The sequence below is a fragment of the Macaca fascicularis genome, chromosome 6 (assembly GCF_037993035.2).
Source record: "Macaca fascicularis isolate 582-1 chromosome 6, T2T-MFA8v1.1".
Taxonomy (NCBI): domain Eukaryota; kingdom Metazoa; phylum Chordata; class Mammalia; order Primates; family Cercopithecidae; genus Macaca; species Macaca fascicularis.
Genome location: NC_088380.1, coordinates 119,578,734 through 119,603,398, shown reverse-complemented (window position 1 = coordinate 119,603,398; position 24,665 = coordinate 119,578,734). Strand labels below are relative to the sequence as shown.

General features: G+C 49.1%; 1 protein-coding gene across 6 annotated transcripts in view; it reads left to right on the top strand.

Annotated features, from left to right (window-relative positions):
- The window catches only part of MCC (MCC regulator of WNT signaling pathway), a 475,249-nt gene that overhangs the window by 435,254 nt on the left and 15,330 nt on the right, over nucleotides 1-24,665 (top strand). For all 6 annotated transcript variants that reach the window (XM_005557529.5, XM_005557531.5, XM_073994065.1 and 3 more), the window contains 3 exons: nucleotides 5,951-6,185; nucleotides 11,316-11,522; nucleotides 17,040-17,140. In XM_005557529.5, the coding sequence (XP_005557586.2) occupies nucleotides 5,951-6,185; nucleotides 11,316-11,522; nucleotides 17,040-17,140 (543 nt within the window). The remainder of the gene's footprint in view (nucleotides 1-5,950; nucleotides 6,186-11,315; nucleotides 11,523-17,039; nucleotides 17,141-24,665) is intronic.

Here is a 24,665-nt window from a genome sequence, read left to right as displayed (position 1 = left end):
TAGCTGGTTTGAACAGCATCTCCCATAGTCGACAGCGTAGGTGGAGAGTGGGTCAGCCTGAACCGTCCCAAACCAGCCAGCCCCACATTCCCACCAGACTACAGGCCTGCTGCATATGCTGTGTGCTGGAAGAGCTGCTGGCAATGAACAGATGCAGAGGAAAGCCAGCGTGACGGGAGCTCCAGCAGAGCATCACGGAAAGGAGAAACCCACACATCCTAGACTAGCTCCTCGAGAAGCCAGAGCAAGGCACACACGTGTGGCTAGGGTTTTTGTCATTAGCCTTCCCCCACAGTCACTCTCAGAGAACACAGACAGTCTCCCGTTCTGGAGAGGAATAATGCAGCCACAGAAAGTGATTGATTCCCCCTTGACAACTGAGATCATCCAGCATTCCAAGCCGGGAGAGTTAATGGATGACTTAACCCTTGCCCAGCAGCTAGCAGCAGGCCCTCGGGAGACCGCCAGCGCCTTTGTCTGTGAGGCCAGAGAAAAGGCCAGTGGCTTCCCCTCCCCTACCATTGTCATAATCATATTCTGCAGTGAAACGTTAAGAGCTCAAAGCAGAATTGTAATTAACCTCGCCTGATCTGTTCCCCGCTGCTGTCCTGGGAAGCGGGAGAGGGAAGCCAGAGGGGCTGTGAGGTTTATCTTGAAATTAAACTTTATCCACTAAAAGCATTTTAAAGCTCTGTGCTTCCAACAGGGTTAAGATCTGTGGGCTGAGATCTTTTGTTATTTTTTTTTCTTATTTCCTTTCTCTTTGAAAACTATGCTCATAGCAAAGAGGGTAAAACAAAAGCCTTCCCTGCCTGCCATGGACCAGGCTCCGGGCCCTAAGGGTGGCAGCGCCTGGCAGTCTCTGCCTGCCTGCGTTCGTGTTCCCCAACAGGGCGAGGTGATTTCTCAAGTCTAGTCAACCACTGGTGGCTTTTGTTCTCCCTGGGATGGAGAGATTCTGGATGACCTGCAGACGGCCGACAGCTTAGGGGATCTCTGAGTCTGGTGTTGGGGGTGTTAGGTATTGTGGGACTGTTGGCAAAACCATCAGGAAAGTGGCCACCCGTCCCTCCTCCTCCCACAGGACAAGTACTGTGTGGCAGCACCAGCTGTCTGCTTCAGGGCCTGCCGTATCCTTTCCACAACTTAGTGAGGCAGGAACCCTTAGTATTCCTATTTGCTGCAGCCCAGAAACATTGGGTAATTTACTCTGGGCCATAAAGCAAGTAAGTGGCAGAGGAGGAACATTTATCCAGATCTGACTGACATCAGAGACCTGCTCGTAGACCCTGACAGCCACGAGGGCAGCCAGGAGCATCGTCGCCTCTACCTAGAAAACCTGGGCACATCCAGTCACCTCACAGGCTACTGAGCAAATGCCCCCTTAGCCTGAGGGGGAGACCAGTGCTTCTCACATCTGAGCGTGCATCAGAGCTGCCTAGAGGATATATGAAAACACAGATTGCTGGACCTCAGATTCCAGTCAATGACTCTGGAGGTCTTGACAGCAGGCCCCAGAATGTGCATTTCTAGCAAGTCCCCAGGTGCTGCTGGTGCAGCTAGCCCAGGACACCTCTTGGAGAACTGCTGGGGTAGACCAGTCCTGCTAAATGGAAAATCTGCCAAAATATTATCACTTCAGTTCCTGCAGGGTAATTAGAGAATGCTGGCTTTTACTGCTCTTTGAATTTTGTGATTTTTATTTTAAATGAAAGTCTACAAAAGGTGTTTTGGGTATAAATTTATATTTCCCAAAAAGTAGTCTGAAGAAAATATACCACAATGTCTCGTGGGTGGTAAACACACAGGTGTTAGTTATTCTGTGTTTTTCTACAGGTTTGAAATTTTTCAAAATAATTTTTAATGAAAGGAAAGACTAGAGGTGTAAGTAAACCCCACGCCCTGTGTCCCAGCTTTACAAGGAAGGATTTCATTCCTGAAACCTCCCAAGTAACTGGAAGAGAAGCGCTGCTGTCTGCCAGCGCCACGCTGTCTAAACATGCCGAGGCTGTGAGCACATCTCCACCCTCAGCCCTGTCTGTGGAATGCTTTGCAAACAGTGCCAGTACTTGAGTTTGCTCTAATTTTGTCATTCATTCGCCTATGGAACATTAGATGCCTGTCCCTCCACATCAGTGTTGACGATCTGTGAAGGTGAGCTCGTGAGCTCTGCTTGGGGGTTTTGTGCGAGGCGTGCCTGCCACTGAGCCGGTTGCAGGCAGACAGGCCTTCGCTGAGATGCCGAGAGTCCTTTGGATGGTCCTGCGATGCACAGCCCAGCTCCTCAGTGCCCTCTGCTGTGGGCGCGGTTTGCTGTCTTTGCATTTCCCTTGAGCTGCCTCGTTTCACTGTGGAATAGTCCGTGAAATGTTGCAGCTGCAGGATGTTGCTGCTTCTCCCCCTCATCCTTTTTAAAATATAGCTTGAGAAAACGTAATGCTGATGATCAGTAGTCATTTTTAACCTTCTCCCTGCCTTCCCTGCTCCCACCTTGCTGCAAGCTGCTAGCATCTCTCCCTGGAATTGTTGCTGTAGCTCCTGAGGTGCACCCCTGCCTCTGCCCTGGCCTACCTGCATCTCTCCTCACCCTAGAGGCCAGAAGGGATCCTGTTATAACAATAAGGCAGATCACATCCCTCCCTGTTAAAACCCCCAATGGCCTCCATCCTAATCCTAGAGAAAAACACAGCCCTTATAAAACGCTGTATCACCTGGCACCTGGCCCCTCCCACGCACTCCATCTCTGACCACATCTCCTCCTTTCTCTCCCCTGCCTGACTGTGCTTCAGCCACCATCTCGTTCTGCTGGCTGCACTCCCCGCCTAGAGCCTTTGCATTTACTGTGTCCTGCAAACATCCACGCAGCTCCCTCTCGCGCCTCCCTTAGGTCCACCCTAATGTCACTGGATCACGCAGGCCTTCCCTGCAGCTCAATCACAAGTAATAACCCATGCTCACTCTGCACTCCCCACACCTCTTCCCTGCTTCATTTTTCACCCTTTCATGGACTGTGTATTTCACTTCCCGGCCTCCTCTATTAGAATATGAGTTCCTTGAGGGCAGGGATTTTTCCAGGACCCCATAGTTGGCACTCCAATATTTCTTGAACAGATGAATGATAGCTTCTGTGTTTATTGAGTGCTTACTATGCACTGGGCACTGTTCTAAACACTTCTAATATTTTTTAACTTTGAAGTTCAGGGGTACATATGCAGGGTTGTTACACAAGTAAACTCATGTCATGGAGGTTTGTTGTATAGATTATTTTATCACCCAGGTATTAAGCCTAGTACACATTTGTTATTTTTTCCAGTCCTCTCCTTCCTCCTATTCTGTACCCTCAAGTAGGCCCATTGTTTGTTGTTCCCTTCTATGTGTTCATGTGTTCTCATCATTTAGCTCCCACTTATAAGTAAGAACATGTGTATTTGGTTTTCCGTTTCCACATTAGTTTGCTAAGGATAATGGCCTCCAGCTTCATTCATGTTTCTGCAAATGACATGACCTCATTCTTTTTTTATGGCTACATAGTATTCATAGTATATATGTGCCACATTTTCTTTATCCAGCCTACCACTGATGGGCATTTAGGTTGATTCCATGTCTTTGCTATTACAAACACTTCTAAGTTTACCTCATTTATTCCTTACCCTGACTTTATGAAGCATATACTATGATTACCTTCATTTTAGAGATGAGAAGACAGGGAATATTCCAAGTATATAAGACACGTGGGTCACACATAAAGATAGCACATAAATCAGAACCAATGGGAGATGGATCTATATGGAGAGATCTATACCTAGATATAAAGAGAGAGATCAAGATCGATCTCTTGATATAGATATCTAGTAAATCACAAACACTGATTTATTTTAAGGAATTGGCCCATTTGATAATGGAGCTGGCAAATCTGAAGTCTGCAGCTCCGGCTAGAGACCCAGGGAAGAGTTGATGTTGCAGTCTTGAGTCTGAAAGCTGTCTGGAGTCTGAAAGCTATCTGGAGGAAGAATTTCTTCCCTCTTGGGGGATCTTTCTTTTCCCTTAAGGCCTCTCTGATTAGATGAGGTTCTCTCACCGCATGGAAACAGTCACCCTGCAGTGTCTTGATTTTAATGGTAATCACATGTAACAAACACCTGCACAGCAATGCCTAACCTAGTGGTTGACCAAGCAACTGTGCACAGAGCCCAGCCCAGCTGACACGGAAACTTACCGGGCACAGCCTCTGAAGAGGTGGTGTTGAATGGTCAGGCTGATCTTGCTCGCCTTATCTCCAAGGGACTTCCCACCCATCCTGATGGGACAGAGGGAGTGAGACACAGCCCCAAAGGGTTTCTGTTGCTCAGGGGTTTCCCATCCTAGAAGGGGTTCTCTGACTTGAAGACTACCCCAAGCCCTAGGGTAGCCTGTTCCTTCTGTGAACAGCAAGGCTCCAGCCACCATCTCTCTTCAGCTTTTCTCTCCCCGGAAGCCTTGTTTTCGTAGCAATGTGCCATGTACAAGAATGGGCCTGCCCTCACTCACGTCTAGGCTGTGGGGACTACACCTGCTGAGTTGGGGTCCTGGCTGTTACCCTTTTGCAGTGTGAGACGAGGAGTGCAGACCTGGATTTGTGGCATCTGGCAGCCTGTGGAGATCACTCCTGGCCCCTGGCATAGCTTCTAACTACAGGATTCTGGGGACAAGGACAGGGCTGTGGGATGAGGCTGCGCCCAAGTCTAGTTGCACCTCTTTCCAGCCGCATGATTCGGCTGACCACTAATGTCTGTGAGCTTCACTTTCCAAATCTGTAGCAACAGGCATGACAACACAGCCTGGCCTGTTTTGATGCGAGGTCAGTAGGCCTCTGCTTGTTCCTCTGCCATCTTCAGACCAGTTCCATGAGGGACAAGTCAAGCCTAGGGAGGCCCAGTGCAAGTGCAGAGAAACTGCTGTTGGTGCACACTGGCCTCAGAGTCCTCGACCGAGTGGAGTGGGCCTTATTCAGAGGCACGGGAGCAGCCTGCCCACTGCTGGAAAAGGCCAGAGCCCACTTGAGAGCCGTGGCCTCCGTTTTCCAGTGGCATTCCCCGTTTCACGATGGTTTGGTCCCCTAGAAACATTCCCGGGCCACCACAGGCCTGGGGTTCAACTGGGGGCTCCCTGCCCGGTCACAATTCATCTTGGGCTGCCAAGGGCCCTTGGGCCAGCCGGAGTCCCTATAGTGGACACTATTCTCAGACTATGCTGTGGAGGCCTAGGGGTACCCCACTCCCAAAGTGATTATTGCTGTGTTGTGCACCCCTGTGTTTTTCATGGTACATGTTGCAAACAACAGAAGTAATCACCGCAAAACAGCCCCCTTCAGTGCTGTTCCGCAGGGACAGCTGCCACAGCCTGGGATACCTGCACGCACGTGTGAGGGTGTGACATGCATCTGTGGATCACGCCATAGGTGTTTTGTGCTTCAACTTCTGTTGCCTTAAATACCCCTTTTTTAAGTTCTGACCACATGAATATCTTTTTTATTACATATATATTATCTTTTAACCTATTTCCTCAAAATATCACCACCATTGTCAATATCACTATAATTTCACATATTACAATGATCGCTGTAATGTCCACATGATTGCCCTCCTTTTGATAGGTGTGATAATTCACTAAACTGTATTTTAGATTACATTCCTTTGTATGTGTATCTTTTTGCTTCTGTGGAATTAATTCCTTAGAAATTCATTTCTAGAGTCCACAGTGTTGTGTCAAAGAGTGTAAACATTTGTTATTCTTCATACTTAATTCTCTCCTAAAAGTTATTTTCCTATGCTGTGATGCATACTTATTTTTGGATTACCATGTAAATAACAGTGGGGAGAGGGAATTTGGAGAAGAGTGAGGAGAAAAGATCTATTCGCCATAACTTGGAATACCACAGGGTGGTGGATCTTTTTTTTTTCTTCTTCCTCAGCACAACCAGCTCCACAGCCAGTAGTTGCGACACTGAGTTCACTAAAGAAGACGAGCAGAGGCTGAAGGATTATATCCAGCAGCTCAAGAATGACAGGGCTGCGGTCAAGCTGACCATGCTGGAGCTGGAAAGCATCCACATTGATCCTCTTAGCTATGACGTCAAGCCCCGGGGAGACAGCCAGAGGCTGGACCTGGAAAACGCAGTGCTGATGCAGGAACTCATGGCCATGAAGGTATGTGGTGGGTGGGTCCCGTGCACGAGGCTGCCACCAGGAGGAAATCTAATCGACCTCTGAAAGCAGGTCCAGCAGATGAGGAGGAATCAACCCCTCCTGTTGAGTCACCTCTGCCCAGAGAAGAGCCAGATCCTTGTTTGTAGACAGAGCTGGTTTCACTATGTCTGGGGATCACTTGGGCTGGGTGTTTCTGGACAGGGGAGTTGAATTCTAAGGGATTTCTCAGGGTGTCCCAGCCCAACTTTGGAGCCCTTCATCTAAGAGAAGCCAGGTCAGACCTCTGCAGGGTGGAGCCTCTGTCCATCTAAATTGACCCCTAATCTCAAGAATGCTTGGAAGTATGTCTTGGGTTGCTGATGCTGGTGTTAACTCCCGGCAGGGGGAGAACAGGGTGAGTCCAGTTGTAGAGTTTGGCAGAGAGCCCTGATTTCCTGACATCCTGTACCTTTGGTGCAATGTTGAGCCTGCTCAGACCATAGTGCCCTCCAGTGAAGGTGTACAGTGCTGTTGAGGTCAGTGTTTCAGTGGATCTGAAACACTGGGCCTTTCAGCTGCTGGTGGAGATGTCTTCCTGCTGGCGTTTCTACAGTAGGGAGCTTTCTTAGAAAGCTGGTGTCCCCTACTGGGAAGTGGCTAAACTGCCATCCCTACAGCAGGACACCACTTTGCCTGTTTCTGGTGTAGAGTGCCAGGCATCAGCCCTTCACCTGGTACCTGCTTTCAGAAGGCAGCTCTGGTATAAGTAAGAGCATATCTGATATTTGTCCTTGGTTCTGCGACAGAGTTTCAGAAACCCTTGGAATTTCTTGCTGTGCTAGGGGCGTCTTTGTGATGCTGATGAGGTGACTTATGGTGAGCCCTAGACAGCTTCAGAATGTGGGCTGGTCATCAGAAGGACCAGGTGTGTGATGGAGGATTGGGACTTTCAGCCACCTGACCTCCGGGGAGGGGAAGAGAGCCAGAGATTGAGTTCCATCCTGTGGCCAGTGATTTCATCAGTCATACCTGTGTAATGGAGCCTTAATAAAAACTCTGGACCTGAAGCTCAGAGAAGCTTCCTGGATGGTGAACACACTGATGTGCCAGGAGGGCGACACACCCTGATTCAGTGGGGAGAGGGCCCAGAAAATCTGCATTTGGGACTCTCAGCCTTTGCCTTGCTTGTACCCTCTTATAATAGAACAATAATCATAAGGATAGTGCTTTCCTTCATTCCGCAAGATGTTTTAGCAAATTACTGACCCTCAGAGGGGTTGTGGGTTCCCCCGAATTTGTAGACAAGGCAGTCAGAAGTATAAGTGGTCGGGGGCCCATCCTGCTGGAGACTTGGGGCAGCATCTGAAGGGAGGGCAGCCTGTGGAAGACTCTGCCCTTGACCTGTGAGGTATGCACGAACTCCATGTAGTTAGTGTCAGGACTGTACTGCGGCGCACACAGGTGGAGTGGGAACAGAAGAACAGCCTGCTGGGAGCGTGGTTCCATGTCACTGCACCCTGCGTCTCAGACCACAGCACAAGTGGGAACTTGCCTGGGGCTGCTCCTGCAGATCTAGGGTCAGCACACGATTCTGCTGCCGGCCCTAACTTGCTTTCCACATGCCACTCTCCTTCGAGCAAAGGCCTGAATTTGCGCGGCCTCAGATTCTGCCATGCCCGTGGCTCCCAGAAGTGAAGATGGGAGGGGGTTGTTCTCTGGCAGAAGCCAGGTCATGGTCAGGAACTGGAGTCTAGCAAGCCAGAGCGGGTCGTGGCAGTGCTGAGTTAATGGCTCCGTTTGGGATCAGTACTGTCCGCAGCAGGGTGAAAAACAACCCCCTGGTTGCACTGTCTCTGTAAAGTGGAGGGGAGCTGGCGGCAGCAGCCATCCTGACGCCCTCAGGGGTGACCCACTCAGCACAGCCCTGTCCTTGGGAGCTTCTTGAGCTAGAATTTGGGTGAAGTTTGGGAAGACACTAGGCAGTGGTAACAGATGCAGGAATCTCACCTCCCACCCCCACCCCTGTGATTTCCAAACTGGCTCATCTTCATCCAGCCACCCAGCTCCCATCCCAGCCTCTCTCTGGAGAATCCTCACGCTGCTTTGGCTGATTCCACCTCTCGTTGCCTATGAGCCGGCCTTGGGTCCATCATCCAACCGGGAGCCCTCTTTGCACACTCTTGCACGCTGTGGCACAAGCCCTGAGGCCCCCCTTCCATCATTTATTCCAAACATTGTTTCTTTTGGCCAAACACTAAGGATTTCCTTTTTAAAATTGGCCAATATGTAGGGTGATAAATTTACTGGTATTCTAGCCAAGAAAGACATTTTTGTTGGAATAAAAGTTCTAATACTCCCTTTGCCACTTGAAAATAAAATGTGTACTGATCTTAGAAATTTTCTAAAAAAGTAGAAAAGCTGGGAGGAGAACAATCCATAATATTATGATCCAGGGCAGCCATTACTAGCATTCTGGCTTGGTTCCCTGTGACTTTCTTGAAGGCCAAACATCAGAGTTGTCTCCTTTTCCTCTGAGTCTCTCGCAGTCTGCTTGGGGATGTGTGCTTACCCATACCAAATCCATTATCCAGCAGGTTATGTTGGATTTTCACCATTTTCTAGGATCCAATTGCTGAGAAATTCAAGTTTCTGTTTTTGTCATACCTTTTGTTTCTAGATGATCTGCTTGGCTCCTTTTCAAGTCCATTCTTCTTTTTGTTGTTGTTTGTTTGTTTGCTGTTTTGAAACAGGGTCTCACTGTGTTGCCCAGGCTGGAGTGCAGTGATGCAGTCATGGCTCATTATAGCCTCGCCCTGGGGCTGGAAGTGATCCTTCTGCCTCAGCCTCCCAAGTAGCTGGGACTACAGGAATGCACTGCCCTACCCAGCTGATTTTTTAAGTTTTTTTTTTTTTGTAGAAATGGGGTCTCACTCTGTTGCCCCGGCCAGTCTCAAACTCCTGGCTCAAGTCATCCACGCACCTCAGCCTCCCAAAGTGCTGGGATTACAGGTGTGAGGCACCAGGCCTGGCCTTCTCTTCCTTTTTGAACGTATTATCCCTTCATTATGACTCCTATATCTCTTTGTTTTAAATCTTTGTTTTCTAGTTTTCCACATTGTTATTTCCGCTTCTTGTAAATGCTGACTCTTACTTTTTGCATCTGCGCTGATTCGTCCTCATTTCCTCAGTGGTGGGGGCAGGGGGAGAGAATGCAAGCACCAGCTCATCCTCCGTGGAAACGTCTTCTGTGGGGCCCTGTGGATCCTGGGTTGCAGATGTCCCTACAGAGTGGTTCTGTGTTTAGATCTGTTGGGACTCATCATTTTCTGAGGTTTGGGACTGGTTTTTGTTAGGTTCTTGACTCAGGATTCCTATACCACACCTACACATGACACGAGCTTGAGGTTTAATTCCTCGAAAGAGATTTTCTTTTCCCACCCAGAGCCTGAGAGATGACAAGTTTACTTGCCACATCTCCAGAAAGGAAGTTTTCTAGTGTCTTATTCTGGGCAGCCTATTGAGAATCCTGCGCCCATAGGGGTCTGAGCTGTGGCTCTCTGCCTCAGAGGCCACGCCCTGGCCTTGGGTAACACTAAGCCCCCAGGTGGAGGGCCCGAGGACAGTCTGGCGCCTTGCTGGCCAGTGTGTGCCCTCCTTGCCGTTCCCTGTGGCAGAGTTCCCGCTTCATTTCTGGCACCCATGGGTTTCTCTTTCCTTCTTTCAAGCATGCACTTGTATGTTTGTTCTGGAAGCAACCATCGCGTGAGCTCAGTATGCAGTGTTGCCAGAACCTTCAGAATCCTGCTTCCAATGGCAAAAGATCCGAAGGTTCTGGGCGTGGCATACCTTTCATTCTGGCATTTCTGTCTGATATTTAGGGGAAAGAAGGTTGGTGTGTTCTGAGTAGTTTACTGAGCACATTGACTAACGTCCCTCTTGAGGGGTGCCCTCTAGCTATTTCCCCACACTGGAGAGTGAAAACATCTACCCACCAGTCCAACTTACCCAGGAGAGTGCACCAGGCCTGGGACTAATTACCTCAGAAGGGTCACTTCAGGGGTGGCCAGAATCTGAACTAACCTCAGGTGAGTTCGTCTCAAGGTGGGCTGGGAAGGCTGTACCTGGTGGCCGTGGGCTGGTGGAGTCACCCTCCAGCAGAAGTGTGGGGACAAGAATCATGCATGGGCTCACCTTGAAAGGGAGGGAGGCGGTATAGCCCTGAGCCAGACAGCTCAGCTGCAGTCTCTGGCTCCACAGCTTACCCAGTAGCCATGGGTAGGGGGATTTCCCTCTGTGTGCCTCAGTTTCCCATCTGTCAATGGAGATAGTCGCAATACCTACCCCAGCTTGGGAAGATGAAATGAGCCATGTCATGTGAACACTTAGCACAGTGCCACATGCTCAGTAAAGGCTAGTGGCTGCCATTGTTATTGGCTCCTGGTCCCAGGATGGCACGGTCCTATTTTGGATTCACTTCTTACTCTCCACTCATCACTCTCATTTGAGTTCTTAGGATACTTTTAGAAGTTGTCTGATGAGCAGTCACCTGTGAAGGATGCTGTTTCTGTTGATTTCATTTGGGCCCTGAGAAGTAGGCAAGAGCCAGAGGTTGATGCTGCTGCAGGCATTTGCCGCCTGCCTGGCCCAGCTGCAGGGCAACGAAGGTGCCGTGGGAGTGGTTAAATACGTGGTTGGTGCTGTGGAAACCAAAATGGGAATTGGAAGGGACTTGGCCAGAAGAAGTCTTCCATGGATAGGTGACTTTACAGCCTCTGGCAGGTGCAGCCCAGTCTCTGCAGACCAGAGAATGGGTTTCCATTGAGGCCCATGTGCCTGTGTGGGGGCTCTATTTGTTAGAAAGGTTTTTCCTATATTGAACAACAATCTACTTGCCTGTAACTTCTACCCTTTTGTCTCAGGTCTAGTCCATAGACTGACAAAGTGCATGACCTTATCCACACGTCATTCCTTCAGAAGTGTGGTGACAGGTGCCATGTCTCCTCCCACTCATCTTACTGCCAACTTCAAAGTGATAACTGTACCGCGGGCCTGTGGGTCATAGCCGGGGACCCCCACCCACCCACTTGGCAGCAGCCAGCCCTGCTCTCAGATCGTGGGTGCCTCATGTGCTCTGTGCTCCTTGCTCTGTAGGAGGAGATGGCCGAGCTGAAGGCCCAGCTCTATCTACTGGAGAAAGAGAAGAAGGCCCTGGAGCTGAAGCTGAGCACGCGGGAGGCCCAGGAGCAGGCCTACCTGGTGCACATTGAGCACCTGAAGTCCGAGGTGGAGGAGCAGAAGGAGCAGCGGATGCGGTCCCTCAGCTCCACTAGCAGCGGTGGCAAAGACAAACCCAGCAAGGTAGGGCCGGAGTGGCTTGGGGACACCCTTAGGCTCAGGCCTCCCTGACTGCCCAGTGACCACTGGCCACACCTCACCACCCTGCTGCCTCAGTTCTTGTATTTGCATAGGAACTGCAGGCCATTCGTAGGTATCTAAGAAGGTGACATTTTGAGTGTAACGAAACCAATCTACATTTTAGAAATACCAAATCTCACTTTATATAGTAGTTGAAACCTTTTCACATATCACAGTCACATCAGAGGGGTGATCTCTGCAGCTGTCCACTGATACTGGTCTCACCTCCTTCATCTAATCCTCTGTCACACGGCAGCCCTCATTTGTTAGTTTATCGGTACAATAGTGCCCCCTTTATCCACAGGGGATGCGATCCAAAATCCCCCATGGATGCCTGAAACCACAGATAATACTGAACCCTTATATATTCTGCGTTTTCCCCTATATATACATACCTGTGATGAAGTTTAATTTATAAATTAGGCACAGTAAGAGATTAATAACAACTAATAAAATATTAACAGAACAATTATAACAATATGTCAGCATCATTACTGTTGCACTTTGGGGCTATTATTACATGACATAAGGGTTACTTGAACACAAGCAGTGTGACACTGACAGTCGATCTGATAACCGAGACAGCTACTAAATGACAGATGGGTGGGGAGTGTCTGCACTGTGGCTATGCTGGACTAAGGAATGATTTGCAGCTCAGGTGGGATGGCGCAGGACAGTGCAAAGTTTCATCACGCTGCTCAGAATGGTGCACAATTTAAAACTTATTGTTTATTTCTAGAATTTCCCATTGAATATTTTCACACCATAGTTGACCTTGAGTAACTGAAACCTCAGAAAGCAAAACTGCAGTGAAGGGGGAGCTGCAGTACTTCTGTTCCAATGGTTGCATTTATTGTCGCCCTTAAGCCTTACAGGTCTGAGGAAAGAAGGTTATCCCCATTTACATGAGAGAAATCAGGCTCACAGAAGTCAGGAGTCTCACAGCTGAGAAATGGCAGAATTGGGACTTAGCCCAGATGCACTAACGGGCTCTCTTCCTTCCACTGCATTTCCTCCTTGACTCCTTCCTGCTGGCATTGCTGCCGTCACAGGGTGGTAAGCAGGAAGCAGCCTGCGGGCAGAGGAGGAGGAAGGAAGCCTTGGGTTACGAAGTCTACATCATCTGAAAGTGGGCTGTCTGGTGATAGAATTTTGCAAACTCACTCTCTTATCAGCCCCCAGGTGTTTTTTTCTGGAATTCAAGTTCATTCCATTATCCTGTATTTCAGAATTTTCCAAATACTGCATTGGAAAAAAAATAACTGTGGACTCTAAAGAATTATATCCCTTGTCCAAGGGTCCTCTATATTCTGTGCATCATATTTTTCTATTCCTAATAAATGCAAGCTTCTCTTGACCCCCATTTGTTTCAGACCCAGGACTCGCAGACATATGCCAACTTGCTAGTCTAATAAGCGGCTTCCCATAGCACAAGTGCAGGATCGTCTCCAGGAGAGCCATGTACCTGGGGAAGAAGGAACAGTGCTGATGTCATGTGACAGTGAATTGTCACTCCCTATGTAGTTGAGAACTCTGCAGTATGATTCACAAATGACCACAGCTACACCTTTCCCCACCTCCCACTTGCTGAGGAGCCAAGGCAGGACACAGCTGTGGCACCCGGCCAGGCCAGCCCTCCCAAGACCCTGGCTGCTTTTTATTTATCCATTCAGTTGATAAATGCGATTTGGCACTCACAGCGTGCCAGGACCAAGGCAGGGTGCTAGAGGCAGCTCTGTGGTAGACAGGCAAAGTCTGTCCTCCAGGAATTAACATTCTTAGGGGGAGACTGGTGGGCAAACAGATGATCACAGAGCAATGAGAGAATGTCCCCAGTGCAAGGATCAATTATTGGCATCATGGGAGGACACAAGCCAGACACAAATGTCCACTTTGGAGATTCAGGACAGGTTTTCTGGAAGGAACGAACTTCGGAGCTGAGCCCCAGTGGATAGTGGGAGGTAGCCTGTTGAAGAGGGGCAGGTGGAGCATCAGGGGAGAGAAGAGGTGCCCCCAGGCTGATGGGACAGCATGTGCAACGGCCCGGAGCGGGAGTGGAGTTGATGCACTGGCTGGAGTTATCTTGAGGACCGTGCGGAATCGTGGAAGGGTCCTCAGCAAGGGGTGATGTGATACAGTTAGGGCTTTAGAGAAGTCACTATGCCAAGTGCACTGTGACGCCGTCTGCCCAAGGCTGGGGGAGGTGAGTCACTGTGCAGCCACGCAGTGCTGTATCTGGGTTCACATGGAAGTGTCTGGGGCTCGGGAAGATGAGGTTCTCTGTTCCATACAAACACCTTCAAAATCTCTCTCTCTCTTTTTTTTTTTTTTTTTTTTTTGCCTTTTGAATTTGCTAGCAGTCAGTTAGGGACACAGCCGAAGAGACAGAACATTAGTGTTTGTGTGTGTTCTTAGGGTGTGGTGGAAATGGAGTTACCAGGTTCTTGCCAGAAGGCCCATGAACTGAGCATTTTCCCCTAGTTCCTCATATTTATTTTGACTGGGTGAAACACTGTTATGTGGAGTGGCTTCAAAGTAAGGAAATTTGGCCGGACGCAGCTCATGCCTATAATCCCAGTACTTTGGGAGCCCGAGGCGGGTGGATCACTTGAGGTCAGGAGTTCAAGCCCAGCATGACCAACATGGGGAAACCCCATCTCTACTAAAAATACAAAAATTAGCTGCGCATGGTGGTGGGCACCTGTAATCCCAGCTACTTGGGAGACTGAGGCACAAGAACTGCCTTGAACCTGGGAGGCGGAGGTTGTAGTGACCCAAGATTGCGCCACTGCACCGCAGCCTGGCTCAAAAAAGAAAGAAAGAAAGTAAGAAAATTTCTCTGATGGCAAAGGCCAGATGATTTTTTTTTTTAACACTACAGTAAGAACCTTTATAAGAGTACGTTGTGTTTTTCAGGTAATGAAGTAAGAGTGAGCTGATTATCTTGCCTTTCAAATACTAGATCCATTTACTGTTTGAATAAAATCTCCCATCTGGGCTACTCCTCTGGGCTCACCTGTTGCTGGATGAGGCGAGCGTCTCGAGGAGGGGTCAGCACTTTTCTGTGGAGGGTCACACAGTAAATGTTGTAGGCTTGTGGGTCGCTTGGGTGTGGCTGCAGCCACTCAGCTTTGCTAGTGTCCAATGCTAGCGCAAAAGCAGAGGCAACAGGGAGACCAGTGGCCATGGCTGTGTTCTAGTAACACTTTATTTAATTATTTATTTATTTATTTTTATTTTATTTTATTTTTTTTTTTTTTGAGGTGGAGTCTCACTCTTGTTGCCCAGGCTGGAGTGCAATGGTGCGATCTTGGCTCACTACAGCCTCCACCTCCCCGGTTCAAGTGATTCTCCTGCCTCAGCCTCCCAAGTATCTGGGACTACAGGTGTGCGCCACCATGCCTGGGTAATTTTGTATTTTTAGTAGAGATGGGGTTTCACCATGTTGGTCAGGCTGGTCTCAAACTCCAGACCTCAAGTGATCCACCTGCCTCAGCCTCCCAAAGTGCTGGGATTACAGGCGTGAGCCACCGTGCCTGGCCTCTAGGAACACTGTATGTATGGATGCTGACATTTGAATTTCATGTAATTTCTACCTGTCACAAAATACTCTTCTTTTGACTTTTTTATATGAGTTTAAAAACAGGAAAATCGTTCTTATCCTGTGGGTCATCAGAAGCAGCTGGTGGGCCACATTTGGGTCTCGAACATTCTTTCTTGCTCTACCGGGTGGGTGCTTATGCTTCTTTAAAAAGCTTCCCTCCAGCTAGGACAGCTGGATTCCAAATCTTATCCAAGCTGTATTAGGTTTCTGAAATTCTTGTCTGTGTGCACCAGATACTGCCAAGTATATTCAGAGAGAGGCACCGTGGATGAGACAGAGCAGTCCCTGTCTTGAAGGAGTCTCATGAAATGTTAACATCAAATGGGAATGGATATACAAAAAGTGAGGATATTGTGGGAATATCAACATATTCCAAGGGTGGACAGGGGACTTGGGTCTCTGAGCACAGGTAGGTAGACAGGAGGTGGAAGGCGGCCCAGGCAGAAGGCATGGCAGAGGGAAGAGCACTCAGGTGTTGGCAGTGCCACTGCCAAGGAACTGCCTGGGGAGACCATGTGCCTGGACTTCCAGCACTGAATCCGTGCCTCTCTGTAGCTCACATCTTATAACATTTCCTGTTTACGGCCAGGTGCGGTGTGATCCAGCACTTTGGGAGGCTGAGGTGGCTGGATCACCTGAGGTTGGGAGTTCGAGACCAGCCTGACCAACATGGAGAAACCCCGTCTCTACTAAAAATACAAAATTAGCCGGGCGTGATGGCGTGTGCCTTTAATCCCAGCTACTTGGGAGGCTGAGGTGGGAGAATTGCTTGAACCCGGGAGGCAGAAGTTGCAGTAAGCTGAGATTGCGCCATTGCACTCCAGCCTGGGCAACAAGAGCAAAACTCCATCTCACATTTAAAAAAAAAAAAAAAATTCTGTTTACATTCCATCTCCTGCAACAGATCGCAAGCTGTTTATTCTCAGGCCTGTAGCTCGGCAGCTCCTTGTGTCCGTTGAGAGATCATCCGATGAATGCCTTCCCCCGGCCACGTTACTATATAGTGAGGCTGCTGCCCTCTGTGTGCATGGACCGTAGAGCACTCAGGCACGGTCACTGTTTGAATGGTCTTAGCTCTAGGATTTGGAGCTCTGGCTCTTGAGTTTCCTCATCTGCAGGGTGGGAGGGTTTGCTTTAGATGATGTCAAGGTCCCTGTCTAATGCTCATCCATGGGGTGGGGTGCACTTCTGTTTTCCTCCTCCTCTGCTGAGTTTTCTTGATGATTACACTGAACCCAGTAAAGCTCCTAAATCTAAAGGAGATTGCTTTTCTCCCAGGGAGACGTGGGATGGGGCACCAGGGATATTCCCGGCTATTTCTCACTTGTCTTATATGATTACGAGAGGCTTTACCTAGTGGTCAAGAGATTGATCTGGGGCCACACAGCTTGGGTTTGAATCCTGGTTCCCCCATTTCCCAGCTGGTGACTGGGCAGCATAACTCCCCTGTGCCTTCATTTCCTCCTTGGTAAAATGGAGATAATGATAGTTCCTGCCTCAGAGAGTATTTGTGATGATTAAATGATTGACTGCATATGGCGTGCTTAGACCAGTGCCTGGCATCGGTGTGCGCTCAGAGCATGCTGGGTGTCATCCCCACTGTGCTGGCCAGCCTGCAAAAGGAACCAGCGGTCCGGGAGCAGAGGGGGCTGTTTGGCTTGCTGCCACGTTTTCCCCTTTAGCGTGATCTGAGGGTGCCACCCGGCACCCACCCTGCTGCCATCACTGCACAAGCCACCTACCGCGCTCTGCCGCAGGTTTCCAGGGTGCTGCCAGCTTGGATTCCAGTCTGACAGGAATGTGCTTGCTGTCCAGCTTGGATTCGGGTCTAACCGGAATGTGTTTGCTGTTGTCAGGAGTGTGCCGATGCTGCCTCCCCAGCTCTGTCCCTAGCTGAACTCAGGACGACATGCAGCGAGAGTGAGCTGGCTGCGGAATTCACCAACGCCATCCGTCGGTAAGCACCCTTTCCCCACCCCAACCGGTGTTTATCCTTGGCATGGAGGCTTGTTCTGAGTTCTCTTGGCAGCTCCTGAAAGGAGAAGGTGCTGATGTGTTCCGCTTTACCCATGTCTTGGAAGCCAGAAATGGCGAAGGCCTGTTGGTGCCCGGCCTTTCAAAACACTGAGAAGAGAGAGCACTTAAGAGACAGCACTTAGGCAGTCATCGCTGTGAATAAGGAAATGCCTGTTCCTTTCCTTTTCTGCTATATTGTTGCATTGGCTGGAAACTCCGGGACAGTGTTCACTAGTGAAGTGAAAACAGGCACTCTTACCTTGTTTCCAGCTTCAGCAGGAGTCCTCTCCTTCAGCACTGGAAGCAGGAAAAAGCCTCGCCTATTTCTTTAGTTCTGGGAAGTTTTCCTCTATGATTTCAGTGTTTCTTTCCCCTCACCGCCCCGCAGTTCTTTATCTCCTTCTGCAAGGAGAAACAGATGCTGATTCATCCAGCTCTGTCTTCCGCATCTTCACTTTTCATACCTACTTTCCGTCACTCCTTTGGCTCCGGGTTCTAGAGCAGCATTGTCCAGTAGAAATGTAATGTGAACCACATATGTAATTTTAAATTTCCCAGTAGCCACATTAAAAAGGAACAAAGACAGCTGCAATTCACTTTAGTAACGTTTTATTTAACACAGTATGTCTAAATTATTTTAACGTATAGTCAATATTTTCTAAAACTACTAATGAAATCTTTTATCTTTTTTTAACTAAGTTTTCAAAACCTGGTATGTATTTTACACCTCAGCATATCTCAACTTCAGACATTTCAAGTGCTCAAGAGCCACATGTGGCTAGTGGCTGCCCTGTTGCATAGTTGCCGTCCTGGAGAGAGAGAATTTTTTGGCTCAGTTTTCCAGTTCACTAATTTATTCTTTAGTTAGGTTCATTGTGAGGTTTGACCTATATGTTGAGATATATGTTGAGTTTTTTATTTTGGTGATTAAATCTGTCATCTCTTTTTTAGTGATAGGCATCTCTTTGAGGATTTTTATAATGCTTAATTTATTTTTTTTTGGGCGGGGGGAGAGGGTCTCTCTCTGTTGCCCAGGCTGGAGTGCAGTGACGCAATCACAGCTCACTGCAGCCTCAATCTCCCAGGCTCAAGTGATCCTCCCACTCCAGCCTCCCAAGTATTGCTAGGACCACAGGTGCATGCCCCCACACCTGGCTAATGTTTTTTTTTTTTTTGAGACAGGGTCTCCTTATGTTGTCCAGGCTGGTCTCAAACTCCTGGGCTCAAGTGATCTTCCCGTCTTGGCCTCCCAAAATGTTGGGATTACAGGCATGCACTACCATGCCCGGCTCTTAAATTCCTTCATCTTTTTTGTCTGCTGTATTAATTCTGTTTCTTCACATGTAATTCTTTTCATAGTTGAGTTTTGTGACTTTTTCTTGGTGTTTGCTTTCTTTAACTATTCAGTGGTTCTTGTTTGTGTGTTCATTCTTGTATTTTGAATTCCTAGGTCACCTGTTTGAGATTTGTTTTTGTTTTTTGTTGTTGTTGTTTGTTTTTGAGACAGAGTCTCCCTCTGTCTCCCAGGCTGGAGTGCAGTGGTACGATCTCGACTCACTGCAACCTCTGTCTCCCAGGTTCAAGCAATTCTCCTGCCTCAGCCTCCCAAGTTAGCTGGGACTACAGGCACGCACCACCACGCCTGGCTAATTTTTTGTATTTTTTAGTAGAGATGGACTTTCACCATGTTGGCCAGGCTGGTCTTGAACTCCTGACCTCAGGTGATCCACCTGCCTCGGCCTCACAATGTGCTGTGATTACAGGGGTGAGCCACCACGCCCAGCCGTCCTGTTTGAGAGTTCTGATTCTACTTATTACAGCCTGCCACCCAGAAAATGTAGCCAGGTCCTTCAAAGTGCTGTCAGCTGGGTCGTATCAGAAGCTGTCTCCTGGGCTTTCTGTGTCTCCTGGCTAATAACAGCCCTCTAGTCTGCGTATCTGACCCAAGCATCTGGTCCCCTCCTGTGCTGGTAGCCAACACCTCTGGTTGGAGCACCTCTGAATCCCCTTCTTCCTTTTGCAGAGTATTTTTCTGCATGCATTTTGAGTTGCGGTTTTCTTTTCAGGAAGAAGAAAACATCTGCCTTTCATTTGTTATGATTGCGCATGGTTTCTGATATACAAAGAGCACTCCTTTCTAAGATGCTCAGAGGTTTTAAAAAATGTCTTTCCTGTCATTTCTGGGTATTTAGGGTGGGAGGGGAAGGCTACTGTGTATTTTCAGTCAGCTAACTTGATCCAGCGGGCCTGTTTATAGGATGGCCTCCAAGCTGATGGTGGATGGAAGGTTGCCTTGTGGGGAACTTCACTGAACTTCACTACCTTCCTGATTGACTGTCACTTTTTGTCTTTCCTTCCAAGTTGTAATAGCTCAGTTTTTACTCTGCCAGAGCCTCTGGCCATGTAGGTAAATGGTAATTGCTCTGCTTGGGGCGGGAAGAGAAACACTGCGTAGAAAAATGCCCTTAACAAATCCTAGTGACAACTGTGCCAGAAACAGGGGATGGAAATCCACTCCCTGTTTCCAATGGGAGCCATTTGGATATTGTATCTGTAAGCTAAGCCCCTAAGTTTTTCAAATTCCCCAAACCTCAGAGGCCTTTGCTGGCACAAGGAAGATGCAGGTTGTGCTGACTAAACATAAAGAGACTTCATTTATTCTGTCAGTCAGGATGGATTTCCAATAATCCGCCTTAAGTTGGTTAGCATGGATTTCTAATCAAGACCCAGATGGATGGAGCCAAGCACAAACTTACAGAGGTAAAGGAAAAAGGAAAATAACATAATGATACTGTAAATATAGCTTAGAAACTGGGGTCATCACTTCATGAGGGGTTACAATATACACACCTCGGGGCTGCAGTTTGGGTTTCTGTTATGTACTTTGATGAAATGATTCCTGAGGTTTTTATTTGAAAAAATCAAATGGAAACGAACACCTTTTTGGAAGGTATTAAAAAACAGCCGAGCTGATGTTGAGGTCAGCTGGGGGAGTCTTACCAGCATTTTCAGCAGTATTTCTCCCTTGAAAAAAGGAGGCTGCCGGACACCAAAACTGTGGGCGCAGGCATCCAGACTGAAAAGATCCGGCGCAGGCATCCAGACTGAAAAGATCAGGTGTCGCTAAGGGAGGAGGAAGAGGCTAAGCCACGGGCTGTCCTTAAGGAGAAGCAGCCATCCCGGGGAAGGTGCCCTGTGACACTTCAGTCACTGGTTCTGGGTCATGACACTGTCCCCAACCCAACCTCCCCTTACCTGGCCAGCCCTTGTCACCCAACTCTGGCTCTCTCAGTGTGTCTTCTCTTAACTTTCTTCTGTTTGGAACAAAACCAGGGCTCCATGCCACCCCACCTTTACTGTATGTATAGCTTCCATCTGGTCTGATTTCGTTCCCCCGACTTCGGTGAACACTGATTGCAGTTTGTTGGCTCTGGTATTGCCATAAAACCCCATCTGGATGACCAGGTTTCCAGTCTGGCACACGAGATGTTTTCTTACCAGGGTATCTTGTTTTCACTCTTGTCCGTTCAGCCTGTGTGCTGTAAAAGCCTTCTCCTCCTCAGATCTGCCTCTCAGCCTTGGTCCTAGTAAAATTTGACTGATCTTTCCGCCAAGGAAGTGATCTATAAAAAGGCAGCTAAATAAGGGAATCTTCAGAAATGACTTTTTTGTACTCACATGGCGCTTGTGCAGCCTGCCCTCGGGGCCCGAGCACAGCTGAGAGGAGCAGACTAGTTCATCTCCGTCATATTCTTGGGAGGCAGCCGGGAGCAGGTGCTGCTCTTCATGTGATCCCGGGGTGGGGACTGGGACAGCAAGGCTGAGGGATCTCTCAAGGTCACACAGTGAGGCGGTGGGGAAGTCTGCATGTTTCTACATTCTCTGTGGGGACCCCTTGCACCCCACATGTGCTGGCAGTGTTGGGCTTGCTTGCAGATAAGTGAGCTGAGCCCACTCGTTTATCCGAAGACTCTACCTGCTGTGTGGCTGATGTGGGCAGTGAGAAACCTCTGTGCCTCCAGTAAAGAGCCGCGTCTGAGTCTGTCAGTGCGGAAGGCAGATGAGGTGCCACGGCAGGAGGCGGACTTCCTTAAACACACAGAGCTGTGAAGCAATGGCATATGTTAGCCTAAGTCATGCGGATAAAACGGTAAGGATCTGAGCCGGGTGCTGTGCATACACCTGGAGTTCCAGCTACTGGCGAGGCCGAGGCAGGAGCATCCCTTGAGGCCAGTTCAAATCCAGCCTGGGTAACATAGTGAGACCCCGTCTTTAAAAAATAAATAAGTAAAATATATGTTTAAAGTACGGATCAGTGCTTCCTCAGTGCTGAGAGGCAGGAAGTAGGTGTGCCGCTCCTCACCATGGTACATCGCCTGTGCCATGGCGAGGAGCAGCGCCTGGTGCTGCCTCACAGGCATTCGCCTTTCACTGTACCCGGGAGCAGGGTGGGGCGAGCCCCACACACGGCCTGCAGGAGTCGGCGCCCTGCCCTCCAGGAGGCTGCAGTCATTTAGTCACAGACCCTCCAGGGGCTGCGCCTAGCCCTCCAGGGAACTGGGATACGCCACCTGTGTCTGCATGTTTGCCAGATGGTTCTGTAAAATGCCACGTTAAGGCAATGGACAAATCACAGTGGCCGTTCTGTCCAGGGACAGGATGTCCCTGACCCATCCACCAGAGGAGGGCTTCCTTTCCTCTCTCTGCTGAATAGCAAGCAGGCAAGCTGCCGCTGCTGGAAGACAGAGCTGTGTGCCAGAGCCTGTAAGTGGCAGGAGGGCCCTGTCTGGTCATTGTAATCACAAGAGACCAGATCTGTGGAAGTGGCCACAGAGGAAGGGGCGGACACGGGAGGCAGCGTCCCAGGGTTCACAGAGACAGAGTGGGAACTTCCCCCACCGTCCTTGGCCATGGACAGCCACTGTGCAGGTCACTCGGATGGGGAAACTCCTGGTGGGAGACTTGAAACATCTACCAGCAAGGGAGGCTCAGAAGCTGAGAAAAGAAAGAAGGCCAAGCACATCAAGATGGGGGCGGGTTAAGAAGAAGAGAGGCAGGAAGTGAAGACAAGTGGTTTGAGAACCTTCGCTGTGCAAGCAGCAGAACTATCAAGGAGCTTTTTAAAGAAGGCACAGCTTGGCGCAGTGGCACATGCCTATAGTCCCGCTATTTGGGACACTAAGGCAGGAGGATTGCTCCAGCCTGGGCAGCACAGTGAGACCCTACCTCTTCTGAAAAGGAGGAGGAGGAGTCACCAGAGCAGGCTCGTGTGCTGCTAAGAATAATCCAATACAAGGAGAGAAATCTTTCAGGGTCCAAGAGTAACCTTACAGGATGTGAATCTGATGGTTACCCTGTAATCATTTTTGTAATCGTTTTTTGTCTTTGTGTAACAAATCATCATAAATGTGGCCTAAAACAGCACCCGTTATTAGCTCACAGATTCCGTGCGTCAGCAGTCTGGACGCAGCATGACTGGCTTCTCCACCTGGCGTCTTGCAGGGCTGCAAGTGAAGTGTCATGTGGGGCTGTGCTCTCTCCAGAGGCTCTGGAGAGGCCTCTGCTCCCGCTGCTGCTGATTGGGGTGGAATACAGGTCCCTGGGGCTGCATGGCTGGGGTCCCATTTTCTCACTGGCTCTTGGCCTGGGGACTGTCAGCTCCTAGAGCCCTCACACTCCTTTGGCGTGGCCCCTCCATCTGCAAAGCCAGCAGCGAGAACCTCCCTCGGACAAATCCCTCCCATGCTCCAACTCTCTTTCCAGGAAGAGCCCAGACCCTTTTAGCGGCTCACCTAATTAGGTCAGGTCCACTCAGAAAAAAAACCTCCTTATCTTAAGGTTAGCTGGGGGACCTTAATTACATCTGGAAAATTCCTTCACAGCAGCAACTAGCTTAGGGTTTGATGAAATAACTAGGGGACGTGTGTGTACACTAGAAGGCAGAAATATTGGGGCCATTTTAGTATTCTGCCTATGGTACCCAATTACTGACAACCTCCCGTGGCCCTGAGTGTGTCCAAGCTCCTTGGTCAGTTGTGTGATCTCGCCTGGGCTGTTTTCCACGCTCACCCCCTACCCATGCCTCCGCCTACCCACACCCGCCTACCTACACTGCCGCGGGACTGCTCTTCCTCCTCTGCGCCTCTGGGGCTTCACTTTTGCAGCTGCTTTTACCCTGGCCCCACCCAACCGCATTCCCCAAACATTCACATCAGCGTGACTTCAACCTATCTGTAAAATGGATCCGGATGGTCCCTCCCTCCACCTCCCAGCAGAAATGACACCGTCTCCCACTTCTTTTTTGGTTCCAATGCACCATGAATTTCCTTCTCTCATAGAACACTTCATTGCTCATTTCTTAGTGTGCCTGGTTCTACCCCCAACTCCCTCCTTGCCTCTCAGTCCCCCCACAGAAAGAGAGTCCTTTTAGGGCCAGGAGTCATGGCTTACTCAGCCAAGTATATGACTCCAACTCTGATGTCTTCAGCTGTTCCCTCTAAATGGTCCCTAACTTAATCTCAACCTCACGCCCACTAGACATCTCCACCCAAATATGCTAGAGCCTCAAAACAGCACATCCAAAACAATTCTGTTTCTTCCTGCCCTTTGAATAATTCCTATTTATGTTAAAAATCCCCTTCTCCTAATGATCCAGGATTATAACTTGTAAGTCTCCCCTCCCTACCTCTCGTCAGCAGGTCATATTTCCTTAAAATCCCTTCCATTCCTTTCCATTGCACTGACCCTCAGAACTCCAGAGTAGTGTCCTGAAGGGCCATTCTGCAGTTCGATTCTGCCGCCAGAATAGCTTAAAACATACTTTGGATTAGGGTGCTGTGCATAAACACCTTCAGTGCCTTGGCACTCAAGATTGTCTGTAGGTCCCTAACTTAACTTCCTAGCCCATATTTCAAATGTTTCCCCATGCTTGATCTGTAGTCCAGCCCCTCTGGACAATTCATCTTTTCCAAGAGCACACCCTTTGCTTTATCCCTGATTCTCCCTCATCGTTTCCAATCAGAATGCTCACCTTCCTGAAGCTTCCTTCAGTCACCTCCACCACGTATCTTCTTTCTATTCTCTGAGTCTTCTGTGGTACTTTTTTGAGACAGGGTCTCACTCTGTCATCCAGGCTGGAGTATAGTGGCACAATCACAGCTCTCTGTAGCCTCAACCTACCCAGGCTCAAGCGGTCCTCCCACCTCAGCCTCCCAAGTAGCTGGGACTACAGGTGCACACCACCACGCCTGGCTGATTTTTGTATTTTTAGTAGAGACAGGATTTCACCATGTTGCCCAGGCTGGTCTCAAACTCCTAGGCCCAAGTGATCTACCCACCTCAGCCTCGCAGAGTGCTGGGATTACAGGCGTGAGCCACTGTGCCTGGCCCTAACCACTCTACCCGTCAGTGGCCCACAGAGCCCTTGACTGTTAGCAGTGCCTTAGAAAAAGCCAGCAAGACTCCTC